This window comes from Enhydra lutris, unplaced genomic scaffold, assembly GCF_002288905.1.
Source record: "Enhydra lutris kenyoni isolate GAN:26980312 unplaced genomic scaffold, ASM228890v2 scaffoldscaffold1, whole genome shotgun sequence".
NCBI lineage: Eukaryota > Metazoa > Chordata > Mammalia > Carnivora > Mustelidae > Enhydra > Enhydra lutris.
In genome coordinates, this window is record NW_019154085.1 from 20,867,492 (window position 1) to 20,885,590 (window position 18,099).

General features: G+C 36.0%; 1 protein-coding gene across 2 annotated transcripts in view; it reads left to right on the plus strand.

Moving 5' to 3' along the window:
• Positions 1–18,099, plus strand: part of LOC111151748 (unc-80 homolog, NALCN channel complex subunit) — a 227,295-nt gene that overhangs the window by 103,558 nt on the left and 105,638 nt on the right. For both annotated transcript variants that reach the window (XM_022509965.1, XM_022510038.1), the window contains exons 23-26: positions 3,467–3,679; positions 7,006–7,141; positions 9,990–10,123; positions 16,080–16,245. In XM_022509965.1, the coding sequence (XP_022365673.1) occupies positions 3,467–3,679; positions 7,006–7,141; positions 9,990–10,123; positions 16,080–16,245 (649 nt within the window). The remainder of the gene's footprint in view (positions 1–3,466; positions 3,680–7,005; positions 7,142–9,989; positions 10,124–16,079; positions 16,246–18,099) is intronic.

The window sequence follows — 18,099 nt, forward strand, 5'->3', positions numbered from 1 at the left end:
TTATTTAGATGTTCGCTTTTGACTATGCTCTGATACTCTGTGGTTCTTTTCATCCATGCAGCGTTCTTCTGATTCATTTTTCTCCATTTGTGCTGTTTTTCTCTGTGATGTGAATCCATCCTTATCCATTCTGTCATGTCTCCATTTTTTGCTGCTTCTTCAGATTGTGCTGAGTTATAAGAGGTAAGCTCCATCAAAAGAGGAAAAATTGACTCTTCTTTATGTCCAGGAAGAATCTGTTGTCCAAGGTATTCAATAATACTTCCCCTAAGAATCAATACTTTCTAAACTATACTTTGAAAGGAATTTATAAAGGAAATAGTTCCCCATAGCCACATCTACACTAGAATGCCTCGAATGCTCTTCATACACAGTGTGATGTCTGTACTTACTGCTAAGTGTCTTCTACGAGGATGCACAGTAGAGTTCTTGGTTTTGTAGAGTCCTCAACAACTCCCTCCATTGTCTGTACAGTAAAATAAACTGTAATGCCCCCCAGAAAGTACTAGTATTCAGTGCCATCTTGACTATAGGGTTTCAAGCCTGTTTTCATCTACCAGGTTCATGAGGATTATGATTACAAGGCAATATTTGAGTTACTCTATGTCCCTTAATGCAGAGAGTGACATTTCCAAAAGTTACCTGGTTTTATAATTTACATGGATCAAATTCAGCAGATAATAATCACCCCTCCCTTTAAGATTGTGCTGCCTCAGTTAATGGGAATTATTTTCATATTGATCTCAATTCCATTTCCAAACTTTAGGATTTCCTAGGGTCAGTAACTGGTGTAATATCTGAGTTTTATTATAACTTGCCTTTAAGAACAGAAAATCAAAATTGCTTTTCATTCAAAATGCCCTGACCTTCCTAAGCAACTAAAACCATTTTTTTAATTTTTTCTGAAGAAGACTAACCAATCTCCATAGGAAAACTCACAAAGCACAATTTGGATTTCTCATTCATCTATTGTTAGTTTTCTGGGTGTCATCTAAAGTTAATGGTAATAAAAAGATCCTCTGCCCCATATATTTGAGTGGGTTAAGTTTTGCCCTTGATAATCTTGTGGGAGCCAGAGTCTATGACATAATGCTACCTCAGCAGTAATTCTGTTGTCCTGAAATTAAGCAATGAATCCCATTGCTTTGTATTGGGAATGTGTCAAAATGTGATGGGCTAAGAATAAATTCCCATTGCTCACCTTGCCCTCCAGACTGCCATATGTTTTCAGAGACAGATGTTCAAACATTTTCCAGACACAGATTAGCATATCTGAAATGTTTGATAAAATAAATATTTAATTCAGGAGAAGAGTGTAGACATTTAATCTGTATGTTATGGTACCACAATATTGATAGGTTTGATGCAGAAGTCATTTTACCCTCTGCAGTCCAAGTCTTTCTATTCCCGTGACCTGCTTCCAAATCTTAGCACCATGCAGTGGATGATAGATTCTCATCATTAGTGTCCATTTTTATGAAAGATAGGTTCTCACCATTAGCATTCATCTTGTATTCTGCCTTTTCACATAGGTTAACTTTGTGTATAGTAGCAATACATTATATGTTTTGTGAAGTTAAGTTCCTACATAAATATATCTCATTGGAATTCTTGATGGCTTCCTTTAAGTTGTGGACAATGAGAAAATGCTTAAAGGGCTAACTTACTTGAATCACTCAGTGTGCTTGAGATACTGTGGTACTCAAAGTATGAAATAATCAACTCTGCCTGAGAGAAAAGAGATTTAAAAAGGCTTCTTAGAGGAGGTATCTTATTCTTAAAAGTGGTAATTTGCCATATGGGAAAGGGGTTTAACATCTCCCACAAATGATGGAAAGAACATATGAAAATTTGTAAGATGTCATATTTGGGTGGCTATAACCAGTTTGATGTAGTTAGATCATAAGTACTTGATAGAGGGATAGAAAGGGAGATGAATCAGATAACAAAGGCTGAGTATCTTTATTCATGTTATTATTGATGTGGATGGACCCTATAATAAATTTTAAATAGGAAAATGATGTGATCATATAGTAACATTACATGACATTAATGCCCCATTTTTAAACAACAACTTTCTACATGCCTTCTAGAAATCATCTTTTGCCAAGATTTAGATGTATATTAAGACAATACAGAAACTGAATAGGAACTAGCATAGATTTGGGCATTAGAGAGACCTGATATTGAATCCTCCAGTCACCTCTTCCCCACTGTATGATGGTAGAAAAATTATATCTCATTTTTTAAAACATTGAAATGAAGATATTATTTCTAGACCAGAGATTTGTTATTATAATTAAGAATTACAACTCATAAAAACTAACTGGCATATAATTGATATTCTCTATACATTAGCCCCTAGTTTAACATTGTAGATCAAGGCATTAAAAATATTGTTGTTTGAAATTATGGAAAGTGTTTCAATTTGAAAACCTGTGATTACTAATCAACATATGATTATTGCATAACTCGGAGGTGATGCCTAATGGTGTGATGTATTTTTTAAAACAGGCACAAGTTAAAATACACATTATTTATTGATGTGTGTATTTTTTTGTGACCTGTTCACCTTCCAGGGAAATTTCATGGTCCTTCCCTAATTTGTTTATCTATTTAGCTTGTAAAGACTTCAGTAGGTAGCTGATACTTACCAGTTTCTGGGTATCAACTAAAAGTTGTTTCTTTTATTTTTTTTCAAATAAAAATCTTGACATGACATCATCTTGACATGACAAGATGGAACCATATTTCTATTTTGCTGAAGAAATATTTTTAATTGATAAATGCATTTATCAATTAAATAATTTCCTCTTTGTCAAACATTTTCAATTGAAACCATGCCTATTTAAACAGAAATTGATCTGTTATTCACGACAAAGGAGAAAAAAGACTAACTCAACAAACTCTAATAAGTACTTCCTTTTCTTACTAGCCAAAATGTGCAGAAACAACAGAAACAGAAAGAGTACTTCTTTGGAACATGTGGATGGTCATAAATAACAGCTTTTTCTTGGAACAAAAACACTATTGACTCCCTTGATTAACATAACACTAATTCTAGAAATTGACTATTTGTTTGCTTCAGGTTAAAATTTTAGGTTTAAGAACAGTTTCATATTGAAAAATTCTTTGAAAATTATCTTGCTCTCACATTCAAATCCCAGCTGCCTCTTAACTATGCAAAGATAGAGTCATGAAATTACTTGAGATTCTTCAAAAGGGGAAAACTAAACACAGAAATCTACTTAAAATATCTAATTCTTCAGTATCCTAATTTGCCTTTAAGGATTCATTTTCCAGAATTCCCACTACCATTAACTGTGATACTACTACCCTGGGAAATATTGCTAACCTAAATCAAGATATGGAGAATAAGAGAAACTAAGAGTACGTAGTAATTCCATGAAGGTCAGCCTATTTTTCATTAACCCCACATCATTCTTTCCTTAACAACCATCCTCAGGAAGCTCCGGTGGTAGCCAGAGCAGCTCTGTTCCTGGAATGTGCCCGGTTTGTTCACCGCTGTAACCGTGGCAACTGGCCAGAGTGGATGAAAGGGCATCATGTGAATATCACCAAGAAAGGCCTTTCCAGGGGCCGCTCTCCCATCGTGGGCAACAAACGGAACCAGAAGCTGCAGTGGAATGCTGCCAAGCTCTTCTACCAATGGGGAGACGTGAGCTTTTGATTTTCTTATCTAAATGTTGGGGTACTTGAGTCAAGTGAAAAAGTCCTGTGTTTATGTTGTTGGGGAGACAATTTATTAAGTGCCTGTTATGTACCAGGCACTGAACAAAACATCTTAAAGGAAAATAAACGTTAATTCATTTTATCTTCCCAGTAAATCTATGAAGTTAGACATTATCTCCTCTCTTTCCTTGGTCCTCTGTCTCCTTGCGCCCCCCCCATAAATGTCGACATTCCCAGAATTTGTTATAATTTTTTTGTGTATAACCTCCTCCAGGACTACATTTATTCCTGTGTTTTCAACTGTAACATGTATTCCAGTGGCACAGACTTCTCTATCCATAGCACCATTCAGACCAACACTGCCAACTGCACTCCGGAGGTATTCACTTAATACCCTGAAACACGATCTGACCAAAGCAAAACTCTTCTTCCCATATAAATACACCCCCATCTGCAAGCCTTCCTGAACTTTCTATTCTTACAAATGGTACCAGCATTCTCAAAGATGATAGCCTTTGAACATATTCCAACCTTCCTTCCCTTACTGATTCCACCTCTTCTATGTTACAAAGGTCCTATTAGGTCATATTTTTATTCCTTCTCATCTGGATGACTAAGATATTTTCCTATTTAGTCTCCTTCCCACAGTCTGCCCTCATCTGACCCATCCTACACACTGTCAGTGAAATGATCTCCATATGGCAGAGCCCATCTAAAAGCAGAACGTTCATACTTATCTTCTGGCTTCCAGATTTGCCCCCTCTAATTCATTCTCCAAGCTGCGCTCACAGTGATTAGACTAAAATGCAAATCAGATGGTGTTTCTTACCCACTTATAATGCTTCAGTGGCTCTCCTTATCCCTTGGGATAAAACCCAAATTGCTTAGTCTGGCATCACTGCTCTCTCTTAGTATTCAAAACATACCAAGCTTATGGATGATGAAGTCAAATGAGCTAATATATCTAAAAGACCATTAATCTCAATCCTTTGTGTCTAAGAGGTATTCAATGATAATAAGTTATTACATTCATTTTTGAAAGGTTACATGGTTTGTGCATTTCTAGGCAGTTAACACCGAGTCTCTTGAATGAGTAAGTGTTCTCCCTCATGCTCATATTACCTTTCATCCTTCTTTAGAATACGAAATGAAGTTCAGCTTCAAGAACTGTGAGATCTAGTCCCAGTCTACCTTGTCAGCCTTCAGGCACTTGATTTCCTGTCACAAAATTGTGCTTCCACCAAGTGGCTTACTTGTCAGTCTCTGAACATGTCAGTGCACTTCCTTGATGGATCTTTTGGAACTCTCCATCTGGAGTGTTCACTTCTCCCCTTCTCCATTAGCCAAAGTTAGCCATTAGCTCCATTAGCCCTTAGCCAATTCTTCAAAATCTACTGCAAAGAGACACTCTGTGATTTCCTGAAATGAATCTAATCTGTCCATCTTCTGAACTATTGAGAGTGCTTTTCATCTCTTTTGATATTTAATGTGTTAATTTGATGTGTTGTTGCCTCTCCCAAGAGACTGTAAGCTCCTTGAGGGGAAGAGCAAAACACAGACACGCTGCTTTCAAATCTCAGATCACAGTTTGCTGAGCCACCTTGAGCAAGACTTTCAACCTCTCTAACCTTCCCAGTTGCCAAACAGTGATCCTTCTAAATGAAGGTTTATAATCTACTAGGGCACAGGAAGCAAAAATACTGATGTACTGTAACAACTTATTCAACTCTGTTTTATTTAATACCTAACACATGACTTCACTTAATAAAGATTTGATGAATGAAGAAAGGAACAAACTTATCCTCAAGCCATTTTTTTTTTTTTAGCCTTGGAAGAGACATAGAGCTCTAACTTATTATTCAGACATTTAGTATTATCCCAGACTAGTTCATTTTCTGAGCAACCCTTTAAGTTTTATGAACTGTGGATTTAACTTAAATTGCTTAGTGTCAATATCCTGGAATGATTGATGCAGATTTTTTTTCCCCTTTGAATCTCACTATTAATTTTATTGGCTCCACTCCAGACTCCTAATTGCAGATCTCCTTCTTTAGAGAAGATCTCCAAAATAATAGCATCAGGACAAGGTTTTTTTGTTGAAGTAGTAGTTTTTGTTTTTATGTTTTGTTTCACTTGCTTAAAACTCCTCAGGTTAGTGGTTGAATTTTTGGGAAGTCATGGTATCTTTTTTACACTGCTTTCTTTCTCTTTGATAGAGTTTTTATTACTTGCCACTTAATTCCAGAGTTTAAGGAGAACTTTTTGCTTCCAGAGAGCCAAGACATTCAAACAAATTGTGTTTTCATTTGAAGACATATCTTTGTCAGTTTACAGTAGAAAGTCTAATTTCATGCATGCCCAGTTCTAGCAACTTCTTTAAATATTTGAAAGAAGTAATACGGGAATGAAGATGAAAATTAGCTGGAACTTTGTTCTTACTAATGCACAGAGTAACTAAGCTCTCAAACCCCAAGTTCAGTGCTCATTTTAGCTTTTGACTCTCCTTCCTAAGCACATGTCTCTTCCTGTCTTGCACACAGTATATAATTGGAAAATAAAAGAATCAGAAAGAGGTGGCATATTTTGTCTCTTTCTGTAAAATTCCTTTTGGTAAATCAGACAATAGTGCATGATGATTCAGAAGAACAGATAGCAAGTATTGGTTCCATGTTGATGTTGGATACTTTATCAAAGGAATAGTTAGTGTTTCTTACTAGTACATAAAGTATCATAGAGTGAGGGAACAAAGTCTATTGAAAAAAAAAACCCATTAATTGTGTATCTAATGGCAGATGTAAATAAAACTGCTGTACTAGAATTCATGTCAACCTCCAACTCATTAGCATGGCAGTGACATTCTCATAAAACAGCATAATCATAAGCGCTCTGAGGAACTGTGAGGTCTTGCTTGTTTGTTTTTAACTACAACAAAATCCTCTGTTAAAAACATCTGCATACTCCCTTATAGGAGACCTATAAAACAAATGACCTTCAAGTAAGTGGAAATAGTTTCCAAAAAAAATTTTGTATGAGAACACAAAGGTGTTGTTCAGGTTCCTACAAGTCTTTAAATGACCACGGAGATGGCATCAATGCCATCCACCTCTGCGTTTCCACATAGGGAAACACGGTGGCAATACCACCACAGCACATAGAGGAGGCTTTTGCTGTATGTTTAAATATCAGTTTCTTGGTTTCATGTGTCCTAGTAGTTTATACATGCCCATTACAGTTGCTTATTACCTCTGTAATGTGGGAGCCTATTTTGCAGTCTGACATACTTTGTGCTGTTTTTTTTTCTCCCCATGGCAGGCGATTGGTGTCCGGTTGAATGAGCTGTGCCATGGGGAAAGTGAGAGCCCTGCCAACCTGCTGGGTCTCATTTATGATGAGGAGACCAAGAGGAGACTGAGAAAGGAGGATGAGGAGGAAGACTTTTTAGATGACAGTAAGGCGACTCCCTTTACTACAAGAACCCCTGCTTGTAAGAATCTCTGCTTTAGGAGCACTTAATATTCCTCTTTCCTCTTTCACATTCTTACCACCTTCCCATGTCTCCCCACTGCACCTTTTCCCCTATTCCCTGTGCATGGATGTAATGCATGTGCATAAAGCCACGTAAAGAGAGGATGAGAACCAGAATGAGAAGACGATACACAGAGACAAGGAGTTACAGGCGATACGGAGCTCCATTGCCTTATAGTCTGTGACTCATACTATTATACAAAAATTAGTTTTAGACCTCTCTGAGAAAATATAACAGTAAATTACTGACCCAGTAGAGGATTAATCAGGTTTTACATTTTTTCATTACTCTTGGAAATTAAAAAAAAAAATTACACCAAGTAGACTTGAACGTGAACTGCTTCTCAGATGATTAAAATAGTGGATTGCTTAGAATAATTACTGTATTTAACATGAACTTAAAATATTAAATAATTTGGGTGGTTAGACAGTGAGTATCTGCTGTACTGTACTTATTTGTTAAAATTAGAAGCTTGTCCCACCATAGAAGAGTAGAGACAAAGAGATTCCTGTGCATTCCTCTTCAACACCATTTTGTTCATACATGTGTTCTATACCATACAATCTTGTGTACGTGTACCACTGCCTTTTATGAACCATACAGTTCCTCCATGGTATTGGAATTAGTAATATTATCTGAGGAAGAGAGTGAGGCCTCTTTCTCTTGTCTTTCTGTAGTGATTTGAAATTCAAACTCCCTGATTATGTTAAAGACTGTTCTTAGTTAAGTGATGCCAAGCCTACTTCATCTTTCCAGCCAAAAAATATAAAAGGATGCCTAGGGTGTAACAGTGTGCATAATTAAATAATAATAAAAGAAAACTTTTTGCCTTCTTTTCCACTTTTATACCAAGGATTTTTTTTTTTTTTTGGAGTTTTTTTTTTTTTTTTTCATCTTTTTCCCCTTTCTCAGCCTTTATCATATCGGAGCCAATTTTCTTGACTTAGCTGTTGACAGAACACCACATTCTGACATGAATCTTTCAGCTACCAGTGAATGTTCACCCCTAAAGATTCCATCAAGTTCATAAGTCTAGATTATCCTGGAATGCCTCTGAATTGTAGAATGGAGAATGGAATTGAGTCTGGTCCTTAGGACCACTTGAGGACTATCCAGCAAATTCAGAACCTAGTAAAGGCCTACTGAAGCCATCCCCAAACTGCCCTGGATGTCCTAGGGGTCTTTCAGAACAGAGAGGAGCTAAAGCAGTGTTAGATGGATACATTCTCACGGGCCAAAATGAACTTTAATTTCCATGAAACTACATAAGTATCCTTTACCAACACGTTATGCCTGGTACTTAAGCTTTTTGATGAGAGCATGTAGGACTCATCCTTGTTCATTTTAATAATATTTCAGATGATAGTTATGAAAATGCCTGGACTAAAACCAAGTTCATGTTTATAGGAATGACCAGAAGAGTGGATGATAACCTCGGGACAAATCCAGAAGCTTATGCTGAATATTTAGTGTTAGATTATTGTTTAAAAACTATTGGACATCCAGATAATTTCTAGAGTTATGCAGTCTCCATTGAATATAAGATTGGGATGTCTGGCTTAGTTCCACTTTCTTGTCAGTTCATAGCTCATCTTGCACTTAAAAAATAATTATGGCTCAAGTAAGTATCAGTCTAGAAATTCCAGAGGAGCTGGTCTCTTTGGTCCTTAGTAAGAGGCAAAGTCCCTATCCATGATTTATCCCTGGAGAAAAAAAATAATGGTTTTCATGAGGAAATGATAATCAAGTATCTTCAGAAAGAACATAATTTCCACTCATTCTCAGTATAAGCCATGAGATAGATATAGATGATAGATATAGATATAGATATAGATATAGGTATCCTATTCAATTAAGAAAGCCTAATACATAGGAAATATTTTAGAAATATGTTCTGGAATATTGATATGTAATGATACTGTGATTGCTTGATGCCTTGATTCAAAATAGGTAAGTATATTCTTTCTCTTATGAGAGGCAGAACTCAATATTGCTTTGGTCTTCTTTTCTGAATGCTGATAAGCAATCAGTGTATTTCTGCAGGCTTAGTGATGACATGTATCTGAGAACTAATCCTAAGAATTTTAAAAGTCTCTGGTGTCACCTTGGCCATTATCTGCCTTTAGAGCAAAATCTGGGTCTATGATGGAGGCAATATTCTACTCACTCAGAGGCTGGTATTCTTCAGAGCAAAGCAGAGTATTTGCATACTTCTAGTGTAGCTATGCTTTAATATGATAGGCTGACTTGTATAAAGTATATGATAAAGGTGATCAAGTATGCCTTATCTATGCTGCAGAAACACATCTGGCCATCACTGCCCTCAAGAAAAATATCTCTCATAAAATGAGCTGGTGAGATTTTTGTAGTGCCAAAGCTAGTTCACCACCCTGTACATAGTCTACATCTGATTAAATTAGCAATGTGAAAATCTTGCAAGACTGCATTCCATTTCTGTTTCTGTTAAGAGGCTTTCTAGCTTGGTGGGCTGTGTTTGGTTACTCTATGAGCCTTAAGGAAAATAATTTCGTTCTTACTGATTGATATTTCAATACCAGGGAACTCACTAAATTGAATTACAAAATGGAGGAAGAGGGAGGTATAGGTAATGCACAGATTGCAGTAAATGGAATAGGTCAATTGAACATGAATAGGTAACATTCTCATATACAATTTCATTTTGGACATGTGTAGCTTTGTCCATCAAACTGTGCCTCTCTGTATTTTTTTATTGGTGTGTTTATTTATGAAGGAATTTTTCATTCCATAGGTACTGTGAACCCCTCTAAATGTGGCTGTCCCTTTGCCTTGAAGATGGCAGCGTGCCAGCTTCTCCTGGAGATCACTACCTTCCTGCGAGAAACCTTTTCTTGCTTGCCCAGACCACGCACTGAGCCGCTGGTGGTAAGTAAAGCACGGGTGTTAACAATCTGGCTACTCAGAGAGGCCAGACAAGTGGCAAGGGTTTGAGTATCCACAGTTCCCTCAAATGCCGAATTGCCACATGTATCATATAACTTTAAAAATTCAACCAAAGGATCTTCATATATAAAAATCTCTTTTCTTCTCTTACAAAAACAAAGAAACAAACAAAAACAACCCTCACAAAGAAAAATAATAACTCTGAAGTTGACCTTAAAATTACTGAAGATAGCACCACTGGATAAAACATTAGACTGATCACTGTCAGTCATGCTAGGAATGTCTAAGAACATTTGCACCAAGAAGAGATCTTAGAGCTAGCCATCTGGGAGACACAGAGTCCATGGAAATGAAGAGTGTGCTCCAAATTGGAATTGTGAGCAGGATTCTAAAGGTGAAAACCATAAGATTACATAACTTGTTTGAAAAGAATTATGATTGGTGCTGGCACAGTTTAAACTAACTAATACAGGATTGGCTATTTAGCTAACAGGTGTTACATGATCTCTATTTTAATCCAAAGTAGAAGGATGTGTTCCAGAAGGCAGTGGAGTTGCAGTCGATAAGTGGCAATTTACAAAAGTAAGAGCTTCATGGTGTTCTGAGACGTGAAACAGGAGACGTACATAGGCCCTACTTCCTCAATATCCTTTGGTCTCTATTTTGAGTGACTCTCTTAGCAATGCTTACTTCCTTGTGAATCTTCTCTCATATGGCTTTAGGTTCCTTTACTCTGCAAACTATGCGGAGTTTTACGGCCAGCATTTTTTAGAAATTACTGACAGGATTTTTTTGTCACAAAAATTTAACAGCTCATAAATCCATATAGAAATGTGCTTCCAGTGAATTTTCTCATTTAAGTTATGGGCAGAAAGACTTAAGTATTTAGCATGTAAACATCTCTAAACATATATTTTTATTCCTGTCATACTTCGTACAGGTACAAATAGGCAGAAGACCACGTACACACACGCACGCATCCACACACCCATACTCCTGCACCCACCAAGGCCTGATTTGTTTAGCAGAGTATACCAACACTCTGCAAAGGCCAGGCGTCTTCACAGAGTGTGTGGGATGGACACACCTCAGAGCCGATTTTCCTTGGCCCATGGTCCTCTAAGAGGCACCAACTCTCCAGTGGTTCTTCCATTACGGACAACATCCAGCCAGAGCTGAGAAACCAGACAAATTCTTTATTTTCCCCTTACACAAGACTTAGACTGCTCTACCAGAAAAAGTGTTACACAATCTATGCACTTCTATTTTTGCCATTTTAATGGTCCACCAGCTCTCCTGCTTTTTTAACCACGCTAGGCATGAACAAAGCCGTACCTCAATACCTGGGGAGAAACAAAAGAATCGATGCAATTTCCCCGAGCACTGCCTCTACCTCTGGTCTTCCAACATTTGGAAGACTTGTTCCCTCACACTCTAAAACATAAATTGGGTATTTTCAAGTTGGAAACATTTGTGGGTAAAATGTATGTTTTCAAGAGAAACATACTGGAATTTGGACTGTGAAACTACATTATTTGCTGTGAAAAAGGGAAGTTTCTCCTATTGTTCTTATTCCATTTTCCTATTAACCTGGGCTTTTAATTTTCTGAATGTTTCCTTTACTATTATATTGAGACTACTCTATAAAATCAGCTCAAGGCCAACACATGGGTTTAAAATCAAGTGGAATGAAATAACTGATCTGTAATAATATCTCTATTAGTGCCATTTTGTACATTCTAATTATACTGAAACCTTCATAAAAGCACTCATCTACTTTTCATATTTCAAATTTTTATTTGATCACCATTCTGATCCATTGTGATTTAAAAAAAATAAGAGTCTTAAAGTTTGATTCAGTTATTTTTGTTCTCCATTTCAATTCCATAAAGCTAGATTTTAATGTCCCTTATTATTACAGTGAATTTCATTTAAAAAATCTATCAAAACTTTTAAAAATTACTAAAAATTACTGTAGAACCAACAGGCAGACTAGTGGAAAATGGCAAGAAATTAAGCTAAAACAGAGCCTTCAGTCATTCAGTCAAGGCGAGGGAACTGTTCACGGCTGCATCACCTTTAACAAGGCCTTAGAGATCCTTCATTCATTACATTGGGATTTTTATTGTCCAGGGTAGGTACGCATTATATTGTGATGTGACCTTTATAAAGTAAATAGGAAGCTTTTTCTCATGTTTAAGCTAACTTTAGTTGATGGGGAAAGAAAAACAACCCATACACATACACCTTGAGTTATATTCAAACCTACTATAAACAGTGAGTTTAATGAAACTGTTTTACCAACACAAAACCTGTAAATGCGGCAGTTGTTCTTTAAGAAATTGTACTAAACAGTGAGTCTAACAATTTAAGCATAAAGACCATCAAAATGAACTATTATAAAGTTTTAACAAAACGCTTCCTGCAAGGGTAGCTACAGATCTTGAAAACAATTTTTTAGTTCAGTAACATTTTTAATAACAGTAAAAATAATAGCTATCCTAATGTTCAAAATAACAAAAGTATAAGGTAACAAAATAATCACAGTAGAAGCTATAGATATTCTAGAATCTGTGGTTTGAGGATGGAAGAAAATCAGGGATGTAAACTTTCTATTAAGAGAAAAAGTCTTTCTGGCAGAAATTGCCATAACACCCTTTCCAAAACGGATGAGATTTTTCAGGTGAAATTTCTGTTTGAAAATGTCCTAGTTACAACCAAAATGAAGAAGAGAAAGCAAAAGAACCAAAAATACAATAATTTAAACAAAAGTTAATTAGTTTAACTACAGTTGTTTCTTGGATAGGGTCAGGAAATCTCAGGAGGCCACTCACTGGATTGGTTGGGGGATGGAGGTAAAAGAAAAGGCAAAATGATATTGAAAGATTTTATAAGTTGATAAAAAAATAATTTTACCAACCTAAAATTTTTTCCCCAGATCCCTAGATGCCACTTAAATAATGTGCTTTTTTTAAAGAGCTTCTGGTAATATATTTATTCAAGGTTTTCATAAACCATACTAATAAATAATGTATTTTAAAAAGGAAAAAGCATTTTACAGGATTTATAATCTAAAATAACATAATAATCAAATCTTTTTTTTTAAATATTAACTTCCAAATTTGAGAACAATAAAGAAATAACAGAGATAATTTTGTTCATAAAATTGCTGGTCTATTCTAATGTTTACCAATTGAATTAGTAAAATCAATAACCAGTGGCCAAACAACTTGAATTAAAACAAGTAATTGCCATCCAATGGATAGATGAGTCTACAATAATAAACCTTGAGGAAGTCTGTTGTCTACATTCATTCATTAGAGAAAGCAACATATTGGATCCTTTGGTGAAAGACTGTGCTGGGACTATACCAAATATGCTGATGGACTTAAACAAATCAGGTTATAAAAAAACATATTGCTGGATTCCAAATGTTCCTAAAGTTAAATAATTAGAAGCACACAATTTACATATACCAAGACTAACTGATGAATATTTATTGGGAGGAAGACTATGAACAAAAGGTGGTTAGAGAAGTTAGAGAAGAGGGGGTGATACAGAAATAAATATATTGAAACAGGAGAACCAACACCTAAAAAATTACTTCCTGGTGTGAAATATAAGAGTGGCCCTGAGAAGGAGGCAGAAGGGCCGTGGTTGACCAAAGAAGCTGCTGGAAAAAACTGAAGAATCTTTCTGTAAGAAGCCACATTTGAATATAGCTTTGAAAGAGAGATGGGATTTTGACAAACGGATAAAAGAAGACATTAGAAGAATCGTAGTTGTTATATTATTTTTTATCCCAAGTAAGAAATTTATATAATTAAGTTTGGTTAACAAAATATAAAGTATTTTAGGTTTTCTACTTTTTTCTAAAAGGAATTAATTTCAGGGGAACAACTGTATTCCTAGAATATTTTTTGACAATGGTAAATGCATTCCATGTAGGACCTTTATTTTCAAGATGTGATCTAATTTTCTGGTACCAAAGTATAATGTCTCTTCTTAATTAAAAGGAAAAGAAGAAACACTGTGTAAAGTCTAAAGTTTCATTTATTAGGGGCACCTGGGTGCCACCATTGGTTAAGTGTCGGATTCCTGGTTTGGGTTTAAGTCATGATCTTAGGGTTGTGAGATTGAGCTCCACATCAGGGTCTGCACTTAGCACAGAGTCTGCTTGGGATTCTCTCTCCCTCTCCATCTAACCCTCCTGCTTGTGTTCTTTCTCTCTCTCTCTGTCCAATAAATAAATCTTTTTTGAAAAAGTTTCATTTATTAATAACAATTAAAAACATAAATTTTCTATCTTGGTACAAAATGGGCTTTTAAAAAATGTTTTTGTTTTCCATATCTATATGAATCTGAGGACTTAGGTCATATTTAGGAAAAATGCTCTATAGAAATAAAATCAGCATTTTATATATTTTCCCTTTATCAGGTCCTCCAAAATTGTTTTACAGATTTACAGATATGATCTTCTGATTGAATAAATCTGCATTCACAGAATAGGTCCGTTTTCAATTTGGGGCCTCATTGACCAAACTCCAACCAAACACATTCCCTCTCCAAGGCTTACATTAGGGTATGGGTTCACACTGTTCATAAGCATATAGTCATGGGACTCCTCTTGTACTTCTGGAAGGAAGGAAGCAGTTCCTCCAATGCCTGGTCATATTTTGAGCCTCTGGACCTCACATATGAAACTTTTTTTTTTAATTGTGTTATGTTAGTCACACCATATACATATGAAACTTCTTAAGTCTGAACTGCCCATTTCCACTTGTTTGCTGAGCTACCTTTAAATACTCACAACAAAACTCCAATATCACTTCTTTACTCATTTTCTATTTATGCAGAAGTTTAGCTACTTAAAACAGCAGAAACATACTACCTTACAGTTCTAGAAATCAGAAGTCTGACAAGAGTTTCACTGAGCTAGGGTCAAAGTTATCAAGAAAACTGTACTCCTTTCTGGGACACTAGAGAAGACTCTGTTTCCTTGCCTTTTTTTCCATCTTGCTGGGCAACCCACATTCCTTGGCTCATGGTCCCTTTTTCCGTCTTCAAAGCCAGTAATTTGATATCTCTCTCATTCTTCTTCCATAGTTACATCTTCCTTTGATCACAGCCTGGAAAAGCTTTCTGCTTTAAGGATCTGTGTGATTAGGCTGGGCCCACTTGACTAATCCAGCAGAATTCCCATCTCAAGATCCTTAAGCTAAATCCACATGCACACAGTCCCTATTGCAATGTAAAAGTAACATATTTACCCATTCCTGGGGTGAGGGCATGGACCTCTTGGGAGCTGGGGGGCATTATTCTGCCTCCAAGTCTGATATTTAAGCTCCTATTCTGTCTCTCAGTAATACTCAATGTATGATCATTTAATAAACAGATAAATGCCAAAAATGCAGTTTAAACTGTGAACAAAGTGTTAAAAGGTGAGGAAGCTAATTCTAAACATTATTTTTATTTTATTTTATTTATTTATTTGACAGAGAGAGAGATCACAAGTAGGCAGAGAGGCAGGCAGAGAGAGAGGGAGAAGCAGGCTCCCTGCTGAGCAGAGAGCCTAATTCGGGGCTCGATCCCAGGACCCTGAGAACATGACCTGATCCAAAGGCAGAGGCTTAACCCACTGAGCCACCCAGGCACCCCGAGGAAGCTAATTCTAGATTTGAAACAAGGTGCGTGCTTTTCAAAGATAAAACATGAGGAAAAGGGAAAATCGATGAGTTAGGGAAGATTTTTTTTTTTTTTTTAATTCAAGAAACATCTTTCATGGCCACAATATGAAATTGGCATTATAGAAAGAGGTGTTTGGCTCTGTGCAAATTCGGCTGGGTGCAATTCAAAATGGAAGGAGGTTTTCCACAAGACCAATGCAGTGCTAAGGAGATGCCAACGTTCATGTACACCTTCCTCACTAACATTGCAGGACTTGGAGAGCTGTAGACTTCGTTTGGATCCTGAGTTGGACCGGCACAGATATGAGAGAAAGATCAGCTTTGCTGGGGTCCTGGATGAAAATGAAGACTCCAAAGATTCCCTCCACAGTAGTAGCCACACCCTCAAATCAGATGCAGGGGCCGAGGAGAAGAAAGGTATGGAAAAACAAGAATTCTTTCAGTGTCTCTCATAGGATATTTGGCCTGGGATCCACACTATAGATTTATATACCTAAAGAAGTCCAAAACTGTTGGCTACATACAGTACTGTGTCCACTTAATGAGGTAGGAAACCTTGTTAGTTATGAGCTGGACACGACAGTCTGAAAAGTTTCCGGGTCTAATTCCAGCTCACCAACTCTCCATATCCCACTGATGCCATTGGTTACTTGTCAGATGAACCATTATTTCACATGCCAATAAGAAAGAAAAAATACTTCCCATTCAGCCCATATGCAATAGCTTCTAATCATTTAGTCTGTTTCATTCTTATTGAAAGAGGACTTTCAGACTTAATTAGATGCAGATTTTAATTACCCATACATATCATTCTTGTGCAGCCAAAAGAAGGGAATATATAAATAGAATAAACTGGTTAAAGTTTTTCTAAATGATCTTCAATTCCAGGTTCAAATTTATTAATCATTTTTCAACTCAGCATTGTCAGTGTCCATGTTTTCCTCTAGAATAACGCCCTTTGTGCTGTTAGACTGTCCGCACTACGTCATTTCTTAAATGAATCTGTAAAATAAAGATGGAAATACTTGTATGAAGCTAGCCTACCCTCACACTCACTCACTGCTTTGAGAACATTGCCAAACACATGTGACTTACCACCTCGCACACTCCCTCACCCTATTTCCACTTGGCTCCTTGGAGCTAAGACACTGGCATCATTCTGCACATTTTGTTGCTGATGCTTTAGATGGTCACATGGACAGAAACAATAACAAATGTGTCACAATTGCTCTCTGGCACTAGTGATCCTAAGATGGCATCAATTTTAAGACAAATCTCAATTTCCGACGTGTTATAAATGTGAAAAAACTACATCTTACAATGGTAAGCTATAACAATGAGTTGTATGACCTTGTCCAAGTTACTTACCTTCTAAGCCACAGTTTTCTCCTCTTTCAAATTAGGTTAATGACACCTACAGCATTGTGATATTGAAAGCTTTCATTGAGATAATGTAAGCCAAGTATAAACATAGTACCTGGTACATAGTACCTCCTAAAAATTGGTATAAAATAAAGAATTGCTATTTGTTTATATCATGAGCCTATAGACTAGAACCCATGTGGAAAATTCTAAATATAAGTTAAAGATTACCAAGTTTTAAGTTGCTTTCAAGGACTCCTTAAAGTGTTAACTTCTCTATCGATATGGCTATTTCTTAAATCCCACTGCCCTTCAATGTTTTTCTAATGAATTTTGATTATAAGAACTTAAGTACATTTGTTAAGAGTCAAAGACAATTTAATGCATTTATGTATTTTCTGTTATCCTATAGAAAATGACTCAATTAATGTTGGATAACTGAAAGAATGAATGATTCCAGGAAGGAATAGCCCTAGATAGAGAAAATATAAAATCTTTAAGATCTTCTAAGGAATGGATGTACACTGGAAAAATTTTTTAATATTTTAAGGTCAGATTGTTGTCATAATATTTTTAAAATGCAAATAATCATTCTATTGTATTGAATTCATGGTGAAACAAGAGTTTATTAGCCAAGTCTTAACAATTTCTGACCATGAAGAATTGTCAAGTCAATATTTTTACAACTATTACTTTTTTAGATAACATTAACTGCATATGAAAAAATTACATTTTTAAACATATCCCAAGGAGATTTTTTTGCCAATTCAAAGTTATTATGCTAATTATTGCTTAAAGTAGCTGAAATAAGAATTCCTAATACAAAAATGGTTAAACTTAAAGCAGAGTAAATCCTACACCATCTAAAAAAATAAAACGTCAAATCAATTTTTTTTGTCAAATCAATTT